This window comes from Cherax quadricarinatus, chromosome 63 (assembly GCF_038502225.1).
Source record: "Cherax quadricarinatus isolate ZL_2023a chromosome 63, ASM3850222v1, whole genome shotgun sequence".
NCBI lineage: Eukaryota > Metazoa > Arthropoda > Malacostraca > Decapoda > Parastacidae > Cherax > Cherax quadricarinatus.
The window spans coordinates 1,742,787-1,758,727 of record NC_091354.1 but is presented as its reverse complement, the minus strand read 5'-3'; the positions used below and the strand labels follow the sequence as shown (position 1 = coordinate 1,758,727).

At 40.6% G+C, this 15,941-nt stretch overlaps 1 protein-coding gene across 2 annotated transcripts in view; it reads left to right on the top strand.

The window, feature by feature from the left end:
• LOC128698287 (uncharacterized) overlaps positions 1-15,941 on the top strand; it is a 134,396-nt gene that overhangs the window by 76,934 nt on the left and 41,521 nt on the right. Inside the window, exon 1 of one of the 2 annotated variants that reach the window (XM_070098559.1) lies at positions 3,759-5,950. The exons of the other annotated variant lie outside the window; for it this stretch is intronic. Within the exon in view, the coding sequence (XP_069954660.1) occupies positions 4,069-5,950 (1,882 nt within the window). The 5' untranslated portion in view covers positions 3,759-4,068. Of the gene's footprint in view, positions 1-3,758; positions 5,951-15,941 lie in introns of those variants that run through there. 2 annotated transcript variants of the gene reach the window in all.

Below are 15,941 nucleotides of genomic sequence, written 5' to 3'. Positions count from 1 at the left end.
GGTATGTCTCTATCCGCTATGTCAAATCACTTTTTTTTTTTTAGTGTAATACTATTTTTCTTGGTTCTTTGCATCTTCAATGTCGTTATGTTCAGCTCCTTTATTCTCTATATGTCAGTTTCCTCTGCTCCAGAACCAGTCTATTTCCAAACCTCTGATTGTATACTTATATGCTCAAAGGTATTTGTAAGAACTGCTAACGTAGTATCTGACGGCCATGTTATGTAGTTTATATGGTCTCTGATCCTTTTTCTCTCGCTCCTCTTTTTGCATGATCTTGTTTGAGCTGAATTCTAGTGGCCAGTTCTACTTCGTTTGCGACTTGTCACTCTTACTATCCTCTGCCGTTTATATTCTTCCAATTAACTTCGCGTCATGGATAAACAAAATGTAGGAGTCACTTCTCTCGCATATAATTTATATATATTAAGAATAGTAGCAGTTTAATACTGATCACTGGGAGACCCCACATGTTACCCTCTCCCATCCTGATGCTAATTTACACACACACACACACACACACACACACACACACACACACACACACACACACACACACACACACACACACACACACACTACTTAACTGGAGAGTAAGAACACTTAACATATCGGCACTGTAAACTTACAGTAATGAATTTTTTCCGGGTAATCACGGGGTTCTCATATCCGGTGTTTAAAATAAAACTGTGTTCACATCCTGTGTGTTGTATTAATGTTGGTAGAATTACCGACAGTATGTTAGGTAAAAGGACACAAGTGCGAGCCGTAACGGCTTGATAAAGCTCCTGGAAAGCGAAACGTTGCCACAATAAAATGTCACAATAATTGCACTTGTGTCCTTTTACCTAACATCCGGTGTGTTGTGCTGTGGCGGTATAGGTGTAGTGCTGTTGCTGTTGTGGTAGTTTTGTTGTTGGTGTTGTTGTAGCGTTGTTGTGGTAGCGTTGTTGTTGTTGTGGTAGCGTTGTTGTTGTTGTGGTAGCGTTGTTGTTGGTGTTGTGGTAGTGTTGCTGTTGTTGTGGTAGTGTTGTTGGTATTGTGGTAGTGTTGCTGTTGTTGTGGTAGTGTTGTTGTTGGTGTTGTGGTAGTGTTGCTGTTGTTGTGGTAGTGTTGTTGTGGGTATTGTGGAGTGTCGTGGGTGTTGTGGTAGTGTTGTCGTACGAAAGAAAAATTTCCCAGCATAAGATCGGAGGTAAATAACAAAAAAGGCACAATATCGTGACTGGAACGATACACAAATAACCCGTAAGCTTCTCTCTTTTATGTGCGGGTTATCTGTGAAGATCGGAGGTGTTGTGATAATGGTGTAGTGGTGATGTAGTGTTACGGTTAGTTGGTTGGTGTATGCAGTTTAAAAGCTATCGACTATACGAGGGTCCTGAAGGCTGACTGTAATCTTTCACCACCAATAAGAATACTTCATTCCCTAAAATAGCGAAGACAGTAAACACTCATTATATATACGCTGAGAGAAATACACCTCTCAGTGTATATATCTTGTGGTGTGTTTATGGTGAGTGTTGGTGAACATATGGCCTATGAGAGCTCAGCAAGACGTATAAATATTGAATTAGGAAGCTGTCATTGCAGGAAAACCGCTGCTGCGGCAGACCACTGTCTGTCCACCAGTGGTGTCATCTACACCCAGAACCAGCTGTAGCAGACCACAGTCTGTCCACCAGTGGTGGTAATCTACACCCAGAACCAGCTGTGGCAGCCCAGTGTCCACCAGTGGTGGTGGCGGTTATCCACACCAGCCTCTAAGTCGGAAATGGACGTGTTAAGGCGAATAGTTTAGAAACGTAATTCACCTTATACGCAAACCCTGCTTGAAGTCGACAGGAATGCAATGTACAACGTTTCACCTAACGCCGGACTTATCAGAGGTAAAAGATAAAGACCAATAATGGGTGAAACGTTGTACAAATAAAGGACTTCACTACAATTCTGTTTTTTCTCCAAATGTCTAGTTTGCATTGCTTCCATCCTGATGGAAATCGCCAAGTTCAACACGGAGGGAAACGTTGTCAGAATGAACACTTACTCCGCACATTGTCTCTCTTTACCAAACCCGTCATCTTGTGCTGTGTAGCCACAGGCTACACTACTTGTGTTTGAAATGTGACCCCTGGTTACCTGGAGGTTATTCCGGGGATCAACGCCCCCGCGGCCGGTCCATGACCAGGCCTCCCGATGGATCAGGGCCTGATCAACTAGGCTGTTACTGCTGGCCGCACGCAGTCCAACGTACGAGCCACAGCCCGGCTGATCCGGCACTGACTTTAGGTATCTGTCCAGCTATCTCTTGAAGGCAGCCAGGGGCTTATTGGCAATTCCCCTAATACTTGATGGGAGGCTGTTGAACAGTTTTGGGCCCCGGACACTTATGGTGTTTTCCCTTAGTGTACCAATGGCGCCCCTACTTTTTATTGGGGGCATTTTGCATCGCCTGCCAAGTCTTTTACTTTCGTAGGGAGTGATTTCTGTGTGCAGATTTGGGATGATTCCTTCCAAGATTTTCCAAGTGTAGATTATGATATATATCTCCCTCCTGCGTTCCAACGAGTACAAGTCAAGTGCTTCCAAGCGTTCCCAGTAGTTAAGGTGCTTGACAGAATTTATACGTGCAGTAAAGAATCTCTGTACACTCTCTAGATCTGCGATTTCACCTGCTTTGAATGGAGATGTTAATGTACAGCAGTACTCCAGCCTAGAGAGAACAAGTGATTTGAAAAGGATCATCATTGGCTTGGCATCTCTCGTTTTGAAAGTTCTCATTATCCATCCTATCATTTTCTTTGCACGTGCGATCGTGGCACTGTTGTGATCCTTGAAAGTGAGATCCTCAGACATTACTACTCCCAGGTCCCTTACATTATTTTTCCGCTCTATTGTATGGCCGGAGTCAGTAGTATACTCTGTTCTAGTTATTATCTCCTCCAGTTTTCCATAACGGAGTAGTTGGAATTTGTCCTCATTGAACATCATATTGTTTACCGTTGCCCACTGGAAAACTTTGTTTATATCTTCTTGGAGGTTAACCGCGTCCTCAGCAGATGACAGCCTCATGCAGATCCTAGTATCATCCGCAAAGGATGATACGGTGCTGTGGTGTATAATAAGTCAAGGACCCCAGTATAAGTAAGTAACTTTGACTTTTGTGAGTTATCCTAAGTAATTTACACTATGTATGATAATTGTACTTATATGCACCTGTGCCTAAATGAACTTACTAACATTCAGAAGGCAGCAGTGACAGCAGTGTCGACTGTGACCTGTCCCTAAATGAACTTACTAACATTCAGAAGGCAGCAGTGACAGCAGTGTCGACTGTGACCTGTCCCACCTACCTCATAACACCTGTCTTGCCACTTACTACTGCTGCTCTTCCAGGTAGTCTGTCTGTCATCTGTTTCAACCTCGTGTCTGAACTCTAACTTCTAATGAACACATGATGTCACAGGCACTGCCATTACTGCAACCATAACTACCTTTAGCGTATCGACTACCACCGCTTCTATTACTATTATTACTACTAGCACAAACATCATCACCGCCCCCAGCACTACCACAACCGGTAGGCGGGCACAGCGATATTACTTCTGTGAGTGTTGTGGGTGGCCTGGCCACAAACCGTCGGTGCCGCCCATCCGAATACCAGCTGACTCTGCATATGTCAGTGTCAGACCAAGACCCACCAGCCCAGACTCCCGTTCACCCTCTTGTCTCGCTCAGCCAGCCGCATTACGTTGCTAGTGTCACCCGCGAACACACTACTGCCGCTTCCTCGTTGTGGCGTGTTAATGATACCTACTAGTGTTTGGTGAAACAGCTAAGAAAAAGAGAATGTTAGTGTACTGTGGGAATGTCCCTAACGGATGTTCCAAGTTCTTGAAATTACTGTAGGTGTGTAACCAGAGTTAGCCTCATACCGCCTCCTGTAACTACTGTACAGGACCTGAGTGAATACCAGAGTGATCTACTGATCCTGGGGTCACAAGATAGGCCCAGAAGCCATGACAAGGTTGCCTTTCCATCGAAGATATTTTCATTATGTGAAAGGTTATGCTTGTGACAATGGCAGTGTCAGATCAAGAGATTGATCAGCTGTATGCAGCGCGATATAGGTTGGATCAGCTTTTTCAAAACAGTCCTGAATTTCAGGACAGCCTTGAGAACAGCAGTACTGCCAACTCTCCATCGAAAATATCAGGTAGATCCCACAGGTCCGAAAGGTCTCACAGATCTGAACGATCCCACAGGTCGCACAGACCCCGTGACCAGACCGGAACCTCCCGCCAGAAAGGTGAACACCATCTTTCCATTGATCACCAATCTTCCAGATCATCACATCGGAGGAAAGACGACACGAGTCAAAGACATTCCCCAGTGGCTGCTTCCCCTCGCTGGCCACTGGTAGACGCACTTCCGAAGAACAGTGGAAACAACTCGCCGAAGGAGGAGACTTCTCCAGTGCGGCGGCCCCAGCCCCTGATGCAGCCCGGGTTCTCGTATATTTACCCAAATGTGGACGGCAACGCACCTGCTGAGAAAGTTGTAGTTCGGCGCTATTCTTTCCTGGGACCATCCACTAAGCTCATATCAGACACAGCTCTGCCCTTCAAAGGTAAGCTCGAATATTTCGATCGCCTGTCACGGGGATCGACGCCAGAGCCTACTACTCCGTTCTCCCATAGTCACAGAAGGGTTGGTTCTCCCCACAAAACGAGCGGCCAAGTTCATAACGAGAATAAAAATAAACAAGAAGAGAGAAATTCTGCAAGAACTGAACTAGCTAAGACACCATCTCTTGCTAGGCTTCAGAGTAAACTTCCAGACTCTACTTCGTCAAAGAACACGCATTTATTGCAGGAAAACTCGCTTCACTCAAAAAACGTGAACAATAGTGCTGCACCGACACGTAACAGAAGTACCCTTAACAACAATGTTGTCAGTCTTGCAACTTCCCAAGCACCATCCAACGAAAGGGTACACAGAAAGCACCAGAGTTCGCCTGGAGTCAAGAAGCCAGCAATGTCAGGTAATGATCCCACACCTTCCCGAAGCCGTCACGTGCAAATAAGAGGAAATGAGAACAGAGGCCCACCACACCTGAGCCCAGTCACCGTTGCCCAAATGAGGGTAAGCAAAGATTATTCTGGGGAGGACCAGATCAGTGAAGCCACAGGTACAGTAAGTAGACTAAGCAGCTTTGCAGAAATCAAGAAAAAAGAACGGAGCTCCAGACATCAGGGTGAAAACAGTTTCAGAGTGTGTGTAAAAAATGCAGATAATATTGAAAGGAAACACTCACAGAGGAAAGCAAATGATGGAAATCACATCACTGTGTCCAAGAATAAGTTATTGCATCAGGAAAGCAGTTCCACTGTTCATAATGGTCGTAAAAGTCTTGCAGTAGGTCAGTCCAAAATCAGTGATTCAGTAAACCAAATTACAGATTCGATGTCTCAGCTAAAGAGAAGTTTAAGCAAGAAAGTCGGCCGGTCCCTGAGTCAGTCTTTTAGGAAGTCCATCAGCAGATCTCTAACCAAGAAGTATAAGCGACAGTATAACGATGATCAAGATGCCTTACCATACAAGCAACGCAAGAATAGGCCAACGCTCTCTGACACTTTTAGCACCCTGAGGAGGAGCCATGCGCTAAGTTCCAGCAAGACTCACTACAACATGTTCTTTGGCGACACAAGTGCTAAGACTCGAGACAAGAAGGGTCCAGAAGCTCAAACTATTTCTGATATTCACCGCTTCTTCCACAGTCAGGACACAGAGGGAGACTCGAGGTCCCAGAAGTCACAGAAGTCATCGTCCCTGCCACACCCCATCGACGCCTCTGTGAGGGAGGAGGTGTCCCTGCGTGAAAAACATCCAGAGAAGTTCTGGACCTTCACCACCAGTGTTGTTCTTCCTGACTATAAACCCAAGCAAGGTACGACTTGGCGGCCCCTTCAAGGGGAATGCCTTCATGCTGAAGTGCTCTTAATCCAAGGAACCGGAACTACTCTAATTTTCCTAGCTTCAAACTTTACTGCTTCCCATTCTTCAGGCACTTTATGTCATAAGAGTTTAACGCTTCCATACTCGCAGCTGGACTGCGGGGTATGTGCTCCATATTATTTTACCACAATATGTGTAGTGCTAAATCCATGTGGATCATTTAGAGCAAAGAGTGATGGAGGCTCGATCCTCTGTTCAGTAATAGCAACAAACACGCTACCTGACTGTACTAACTTAATCTCACACTCGGACAAACTGTAATCACCGGACTATCATACCACTTTTTTGTACAACCCTTACGGTTTTAGCCCTTACCTTTGAATATAATAACACTAATAATCACTGAATAAAGATTTTATTTTTATAATGTTGCGCGTATAACCAAACTATTTCTCCACTAATACGTGGCCTCTCTGACGACCACATCTGGTTCATTTTTACACCTGTACCATTCTTTATGAATCACAGTACATGCACGGAGACATATACACACAGATGTATATATGTTAGAGTATGTATTTTGTGAGCTTATTTTTATCTTTACTTTAGATAATGTATTCATGATTGTTGATATGGAGGTGAATTGTAGCCTAAATGACCCAGGTCCTGTTGATACATTCGTAACTCTATCGACACAATTAGAATTCTATAAAAAGCAGACAGATGCTTGCTTTACAACACACTTTAATATCCAAGTTAAAACTAAATACATTTTTTAATAATATCCTCTCAGAAAAATTCAGCGTACAGCACTAAGTAAAACTGCAAATAATGACATGAATACTGTATCTAACATATGTTGGTGTTGGTTACTTAAAACTCTCACTTCCGTGACTGTAAGAGATGAGGTTCTCGTATATAGAGCGGAGACGCTGGTACAAAGAACCCCCGATTGGGAACTTAAGTATTAGAGCCGAAAGAGCTGTGGTTGTGTTAGTGGGTTTAAAATCTATTGATTACACGAATTATTAAGACTGCATGTCACCTGTGCACCACCAGACAAGAATACTATAATCCCTGAAATATGGGGTTAAAGAAAACTCACTATATAAGAGATACACCTCCCAGTGCACATATCATGTGTGTGTCTTATTCATCATCTCGTAAACACTGTATACCATCAACAATACACTATAAACCATACCCGTGGTATGGTTTGTTCGCAATCGTGTCATTACGATTTCGTGAGTCAACAATACACTATCATAATTCAAACTATTACCCATGTGCACTCGTGCCCAGCCTTCAGAGTCCAGTCAAGAGTTGAGATTCGATAACCTTCCTGAGCAGAAGGTAAAAGTAGAACTCAAACTATGACCAAGCAAAATTTAATGTAGGCTCGAGCTTACCATGGACAAGGCAGATAATGGATATTTGATACCTTTAACTACCATGAAAAACTAGACAAGTTTTTGATGCCTACCATAATATGCAGATGTCAAGTTATCCAAATCCGGGTCAGTAACACATGGTGCATTAGGTAACAACACTTACTAAAACCGCTGAAAATTACGCTAATTGGAACCGTATAATCTGGACGTACCTGACAGGTGGTGTGTATATGTCCCTCGACGAGCTGTACCTCACACTTACCTGTAATGTTACACATAATTAACATGACCCCCTCCCTTTCATTTAAGCATTAGTATTATTATCAAAACAAAGCGCTAAACCTACTAGGTTTCATTGAACTAACACTTCCCCTAATGAAATTAAATTCACAAAATGAGCAAAATTTAACAAATCCTTTCAATAAGCTCGTTTGACGACAACTGTTGTAGGTTACCTGCCATAAAGAGTTAGTAACACTGTTACAGTTGTTATTAACCTTGTGATGGTGGAGTTAGATACATGGGTGCCTCGCCTGGTCTGGTCCAGCCAGGGGACCTAACACTGTCAACACCATTCCTGCAATATTTAAAAATTAATATCCAAAAATTAATCAGTATCCAAAAATTAATCACACTGATCGTCATTTTTTTTTTCAAATTTGGGTTCACAACTCAATGTTGCGTTAAGTCTGATTAACAGCATAAATAAATATAAAACTACCAATAAAATTCATATCTCTTAAGATATTTTATAGGAAATATTTTAAATATCATCTTACATATTATAACACTATCTACTTAAAAGTACGATAATGCAGATTCCCAAAAATGTAAACAGCAGAGCAAAATCAACTGCAACACATTACAGCACTGCAATTCTGATTAATAAAAATGGCGTTTACCTCCGTTAGTTCCTCTTATTGCACAAAACTGAATCCAAAGTAGTTGTTGATGTTATTTAATTTATTGTATTTACACTTTCAATTCTTATTAAAATATACTAATAATATCCTTACAATTGTCACCTAGAAGTGACCGGTGGAACATCCATCCTAGCCACAGGTTAGTGTAAAGCAAGATGAAACAACTCTCAGAAGTAATCTAAGAACTCTGCCTCACAGAGCATCACACAAACCTTATTTCCAAGCACTTAAATTATGAAGGAACTTCGCGCCTTCACACGTAAGAGGAAAATCATTACGCCCACGTAGGGATAAGCATTCTCTAACGCCGAACACCATGCAGTGATCATATATTTTATGTCTGGAAGCACTAAACACATATGAGTCATACAGAGCATAGGAAATGGAAGGCGATCTGGTACAATCCAAAGTGCGGGAAACTGGCAGCATCAGGAGCCTCCTCTCAGGGCACCTTGGCGCCCACATCATGCAAACACCAACACTATGAACGCCTAATTCACTCCCATTAGCAGTATTATTTTCACTTTCCTTGATTACGCAGCTTCCCTTCACCACAAAGTTCACTTTTTACACATTAAATAGCACCTACCTCTTGTTTCTGCCAAAATTCTGGGCAAAAAACTGCGAGTGACAGTCAGCTTAGCATCGCGCCATCCACGGCGGCAGTCACAGCTGATAGCGATTCTCCCGCGAAAATGTTGTTCCGATGCTTTTCCGTGACCTTGCCAACTCTTTAGGCAGTTTATCTGTCCTAATTAGGTCACAATAAGTCGTATTATGTATATTTATCGTTATTTACAACTGTATATAATTTAATACAATATTTATATTCAATGTACGGAAATATTACGATAAAAATCTTTTAACAACTGCATTTTATTCTTCCGGACACAAGTCATATGGTTTTATTTCAACTGGGGAAGGAACTCTATATTTGCTTCACTTGTTTCAATTTCTCAATTTACTTTGAATTTGGGCATCTTTAAGTTGAAGAGTCTTTAGCAAAAGTGGCTTTACCAGTTCACTAGAGAGATAATATGTGAAGACAGTGGAAGATGAAATAATCAGTCATCTTAGTCTTTATCACATAAACTGAGGTACTGAACACCGGCTGCTAGGCTGAGGGACTGATTACCTCATCTTTCACTATCTTCTGTGTATAGTTCTGCAACACAGACTGATGTACTGATTGCTTCATCTTGTACTGTCTCCACCTCTCATCTCTGTTTTGTATTGATAAAGTCGCTGGTGGATGAAACGTCTTCAAATTGGGTGTTGCACACGTGTTTAATATCTCATCTTGGCATTATATTCCATAATTATAAAGTTACTTAAAATTATTCTAAGATTAAAAAATCTTACATAAATCTTAACAAAAATAAAATATTTTTATTATTAATCGGAATTCTAATATTTAGAAATTATAACCCTAGCCGATGAACACTTTCGAACACAGTCTCCATTACAATATACTAATGAGGAAACGTTAAACCCGTAAGGGTTTTACAGCGCCTGAGAAGCGAGAGGCAGCGAGGTTTGACTCGTGAAAGGGGAAAGTAACTCCAATTCCTAAGATGAAGAACCCTTCACCAGCGTCAAGGCAGTATAGGGTCGTTCCTCCACCATTCCCTAAGTGATTCTGACAGGTTTAGCACTTCACCGGTTCATGGCAGGTTCCTTCATGCCGGTGTGGGGGCTCTTAATCCCAGGAATTGGACTTGTCCTCCCCTTCCATGGATTAAACCTGATTCAGGAGCACGCCATACGTCAGGTGTTGTACGACCCTACGTGTTTAACACATTAATAACTATTAGCGGTTCACATAAATTTTAATCATGCTACCACTACTACAGTTTCTGCTGCTTGTAATTTTATTATTATTATCACACTGGCCGATTCCCACCAAGGCAGGGTGGCCCGAAAAAGAAAAACCTTCACCATCATTCACTCCATCACTGTCTTGCCAGAAGGGTGCTTTACACTACAGTTTTTAAACTGCAACATTAACACCCCTCCTTCAGAGTGCAGGCACTGTACTTCCCATCTTGTAATTATGCTTGTAATTATAATAATAATAATAATAATAATAATAATAATAATAATAATAATAATAATTACAACAGGAATAATAATGTAAAGTAAAAGGACACAAGTGCAACTAATGTGACATTTATTGTGGCAACGTTTCGCTCTCCAGGAGCTTTATCAAGCTCCTGGAGAGCGAAACGTTGCCACAATAAATGTCACATTAGTTGCACTTGTGTCCTTTTACTTTACATATTGTCGGTAATTCTACCAACTTTATTACAGGAATAATAATAAATAGATGTATTTCGGTAGGTGAGCGATCCCAGAATGAATCCCCAGGTGATACCAATAGTTTAAAATGCAGTTAAGTATCAGCGATGAAGCTTTTATAAGAATCAGAAGAGTCATTCACAAGTTATCACATGGAAACAATATTCCGATTTCTTCAATAAAAATGGCAAACCATGATATACACAACTCAATATTAATTCAGTCCTTTCGCTAAGAAATACCAGCTATGAAAGTTTAAAGTAAATCTGAAAAGTCATTCAACAGTTATCTTGCAGAGATCAGTATTCCATAATATACCTACACTTGAAGTATGAAGCCGCTCCGAAGTTAGTTTATCGTTATCGGTGTTGAAGTTTTTAAAATTAATCGGCTGTGACATTCACAAATTATCACATATAAACCCGTATTTTTATTCTCCGTTTCATGAAAAATGGCAAATTCGAACCTACATAAGACGAAGTCACTCCAAAATTTTCCATAATATTCACCGGCATTTAAGGTTTAAAGCCGACCGCGAGAGACATTCTCCAGTCATTTCGCGGAAATCAGTTTCCTTACCAAAACTGACAAACTAATAGTTACACAAACGAAAATCAAGGCGAAATTTCCTTTGGGAAAAAGCACATCATCACAAAGGTTGAAGTCGACCAAAAAATGCAGTTTCCAGTTACTGCAAAGACTCCAACAGTTATGAGTTTATAAAGTACGTTTATAAAGCGGAAAAACGTGCGCCTCCACAACCATAAACGTTTCATTCACTGCATAAGACGCATCAGATATTAAACATTGATTAAGTAAGTAAGTTTATTCAGGTATACACAAATACAGTTACATAGAATTATCATACATAGCAGCATGTGTGTAGAGAACCTAGGATAACCCAAAAAAGTCAGACAGAGTGACTTATTTCCATTGTGGTCCTTTTACCTTATTATTATAATATAAAGGTTATAATATTTTCTTATTATTCTACAATGAAGATAACATCTTATTATCATACTAAAAAGACTATCTACTACACCAAGGTCATTAAGACTATCTACAATACGAGGGTCATTACTAGGAATAAGGTAAAAAATTTACACGTATGTTAGCTAAAAAATAGAAAATCATTCCCCTCCCTTTCTGTAGCTACATTCATCAGACACCTTTTGGCACTCTTCTTGAACTGGTTCATGTTATGACTGGCTTTGACATGTGCGGGCAGTCTGTTCCATTCCTTTATTGCTGTACAATAAAAGGTGTTTGAAGCCTGGCCAATGACTGTGGGTACTACAAAATTGTGCTCTCTCCCCCTAGTACTATGATTGCTTTGGTTCCCAACCTTGACAAAATTGACAGCAAGATATTCTGGACACTGTGAGCAATTTTATAAACATGATTTAGCTTCAGTTGTTTTACTCTGTCTTCAACATTCAGCATATCCAACTGCTGTAATTCATCCTGGCCTACATGTTCTCTTGGTCCCAGCCCCAGGATGAATCTTACGATTTTGTTCTGGGTGATTTGCAGTCTATCTTTCAGTTTTTTTGTCAAGGCAGAGTACCAAGAAGAGCAAGCGTAATCCATATGGCATTGTATAAGGGCTAGACATAGGGTCCTGCGAGCCTCAGTAGGTAGACTCTGTGCTTGTCTATACAGGAACTTCAGTCTGGCATTCGCTTTCTTTACTACACTGTTCCCTATCAATTCTCCTGACATGCATGGGTCAAAGGGGATTCCCAAATATTTTACTGATGAAACCAAAGTGATGGGCTCCCCATTACATTGAACATTAAAATTATTTACCCTTCTCAGTTTATGTTTCGTGCCAAAGAGAATGGCTTCAGTTTTCCCTAGGTGTAATGATAGTTTGTTGTCTACTAACCATTTGCTGCAGGACTCCAGTTCCAGTGTTAAAACATTAGCAATATTTTGTGGGTCTTTACCTGACACTAACAGAGCACTGTCATCTGCATACAGTAGGAGTTTGCACTTGACACTGATAGGCATATCATTGACATAACATAAGAATAATAAGGGACCCAGAATACTACCTTGGGGAACTCCACATGTTATCGGCAGGGGTTCTGATTCTGTTTTGTTGATTTTGACTATTTGTCTCCTGTTGCTAAGGTAGGACTTAAACCAGTCTACAGAACCTATACCGATAGCTTGAAGTTTATTACATAATATATTGTGGTTGACAGTATCGAAGGCCTTTTGCAGGTCTAAGGTTACCATACCTATGAAGTTCCCCTTTGACATTTCAGTTCTCAGGTAATCCATCAGATTAATAAGGGAGGTGTCGGTTGAGTAGGATCTTCTAAAGCCCGATTGATAGCTATGGAGAATGTTGTTGTCATTAAGGTACTTAACTACTTGAGAATACACCGCCCTCTCTAGAATTTTAGATATTATACTGAGTATACTAACAGGCCTATAGTTGCTTACATCAGACCTACTATTTTTCTTGAAGATAGGAGTAACTCTGGCCTCCTTGAACCCCTCCGGTATGGTATTAGTGGTGATTGATAGATTTATTATGTGAGCAATAGGGATTGACAGTTCAGAAGCACCATCTTTTAGGAACTTATACGGGATGTTATCAGGGCCTGTGCTCTTAGTTGGGTTTAACCTGCTTAGTTCTTTTTGAATAAAGTCATTAGATACACTTACTAGTTGACAACTGTTTGGGGTTACCCCTTTATTGGTATAGTATGTTTGAAACTTATCAGAGTCTGTGTTAAAGGTATTTGATGCAGCTGGTAGTTTACTTACTAGTGTTGATGCAACAGATGTGTAGTATGAATTAAAGCAATTTGCCACCTTAGATGTTTCGTGGCATACCTCATTATCGATAGTGAGTACTATGTTAGACCTATCTACTGGCTTATGGCTATACCCCAACTGTTTTAGTTGTTGCCAGAGCTTTCTGGGGTTATGCTTATACTCTTCAATTTTTGAACAATAGTGCTTTGCCTTTGCTCCTTTTATAAGTCTCTGTACTCTGTTCCTCACCCTTTGGAATTCATTTAGTGCTGCAATATCCTGTCTGTTTGCTTTAAATCTTTTTAGCAGCTGGTCTCTGAATTTCATATTATCTAATATCTCAGTATTCATCCAGGGTTCAGTTCTTCGTTTAATCCTAACCTCTTTAACTGGTGCAATATTATCAAGGATGGAAGTGAACATTGTTTTGAATTTTTCTCAGGCATCGTTTACGTCCGTGCAACTTGTTATCTCTGTCCAGTCACAATTGTGTAGCCTATTTACCAGTGTTTCTTTACTGTAGTTTCTAGTTGACCTCATTTTTATTGTCCTGTGTAGGCCTATCCTATCCCTAGTGATTTTCCTGGTGCAGTAAATGATGAAATGATCACTAAGACCTGTGGTAATGACGCCTGACTGACTAATGTTCTCAGAGCGGTTACAAAGTATGTGGTCAATTAGGGTGGCTGAGAACTGTGTGATCCGGGTTGGAGTATTAATTAGTTGAGTGTAACTATTTAATCCTAGAATTTGCTTATACCTTTTGCATAGCCCGTTATTTTGCTGCTGAAAACAGATATTGAAGTCGCCCAGTATTATTGTCTCGCAATTGTTTTCAACTCCGGACAAGACTCTGGAAAAGTCTTCTAAGAACTGGTCCTGGGTAGGAGGGCGGTAACTAGTTCCTACTAAGATGGGTTTGGTCTTAGGAAGCAGCACTTCAAACCATAGAATCTCTAGTTTATTGTTATTTAAATCAGGTCTTGGGTTGTAAGCTAAGTCATTTCTAATGTAGGCACATACTCCACCACCCTTTCTGTTCCTATCTAAGCGTTTTATATTGTAACCATCTATTTTGACCTCGTCGTCAGTCACCGTATCATCCAACCAAGATTCAGAGATGGTTATGACTGCCGCCCTAATTTTGTTAGCTAGAATCCTAATCTCTGCCAATTTAGGAAGAAGTGATCTTGCATTGACATGAATAAAGTGAAGGCCTGTTTTCATAAAACAATCATAATCATCAATATATGGCAATGGGTCATTTGTATTAAAAGTAGGTAAATCAGTGTCATCACTGCTAAAGGGTAACTGTGCCAAATTGCATTTGTTACACAAAATGAATTCTGGCACCTTTGCTATAATTGTACATACATCCATCATGCACCCACCCCTTACACATTTTACATAAGGTGTCTTTTCTGTTTTTCATGCGTACTTTAGTACAGTGTATACACCTGTTTGTTAGTGTTTGAGATAATAATGGCTGTATTGTCTCACATTGACCTATGTATGCATTACATATGGAGTTAAGGTTATCATTCCTAGCTACTAGACCGTCATTATCGCCGTCATTTATCTGTCTGTTTTGCCTCTGCACAATAGTTTGAGGTCCTGGATTAATTTGGATATCACCACTTAAGAGCGCTACAATAAGAGCTGTGTGCCACTGTTTTTGTTTGGGTATGCGGTGTTGCCATACCTTGCGGCGATAGTGACATTTACTTTTCTGGTAGGATGGCAACTGTTGGGCTTTTACTGTCCAGGGCGCTGTTACTCCATTCACCGTACAGAAGAGGCAAACTCCAGTAATTGAATGAAAAACAATTGTGTCATTTCGAAATTGAAAGTGGCAACTTCACATATACACATTTTAATAACAATACCAAACTGTGTAATGTTTTACAATACCAACCTTCTTCTAAGTAGGAGGTACCAGTTGTGAAACGTTAAAGTGAATCAGAAGAGGCCTAATTTGACTTCACCTTCTTTTTATATATCTTGGCATGTAGCATGTGTCAGGTATTGACATAATGAAGCCCCTATGTTGGCAAAACGTTGTCTTTAAAATAATGGTTTTGGCAGATCGTGTCCTAATACCAAGGAGAGCGTTGACCAACGGCACTGAAGGAGCTCAGCGTCCCGTTGGTGTAATATAGTTTTTGTCTTTGTTTTTTGCTGGTGTCATTATGTAGTCATACCAGTGTGGTGTAGACAGTGTTCATTCCGCTCTGGAATGCTACAGCTGCTCCTTAAAAATTACGTTGAGTCAACCACACCTGTAATTTGTGTCTCATTTCCTATTTCTCATTATCTGTTTATTATAGGAACAGTTGTGATGGTGACCAGTCTTCACAATTAACATTTGCACTTTGAACTTTTCACCCAGGATGTGACACACACCAGTTGGCTAACACCCTGGTACCTATTTACTGCTAGGTGAAAAGGGGCAGCAGGTGTCTTAAGGAAAAATGTCCTAATGGTTCAACCCGTACCGGGGATCGAGCTGAGTGTAGTATCAATCGAGCTATTATTATTATTATTATTATTATTATTATTATTATTATTATTATTATTAGTAGTAGTAGTAGTAGTAGTA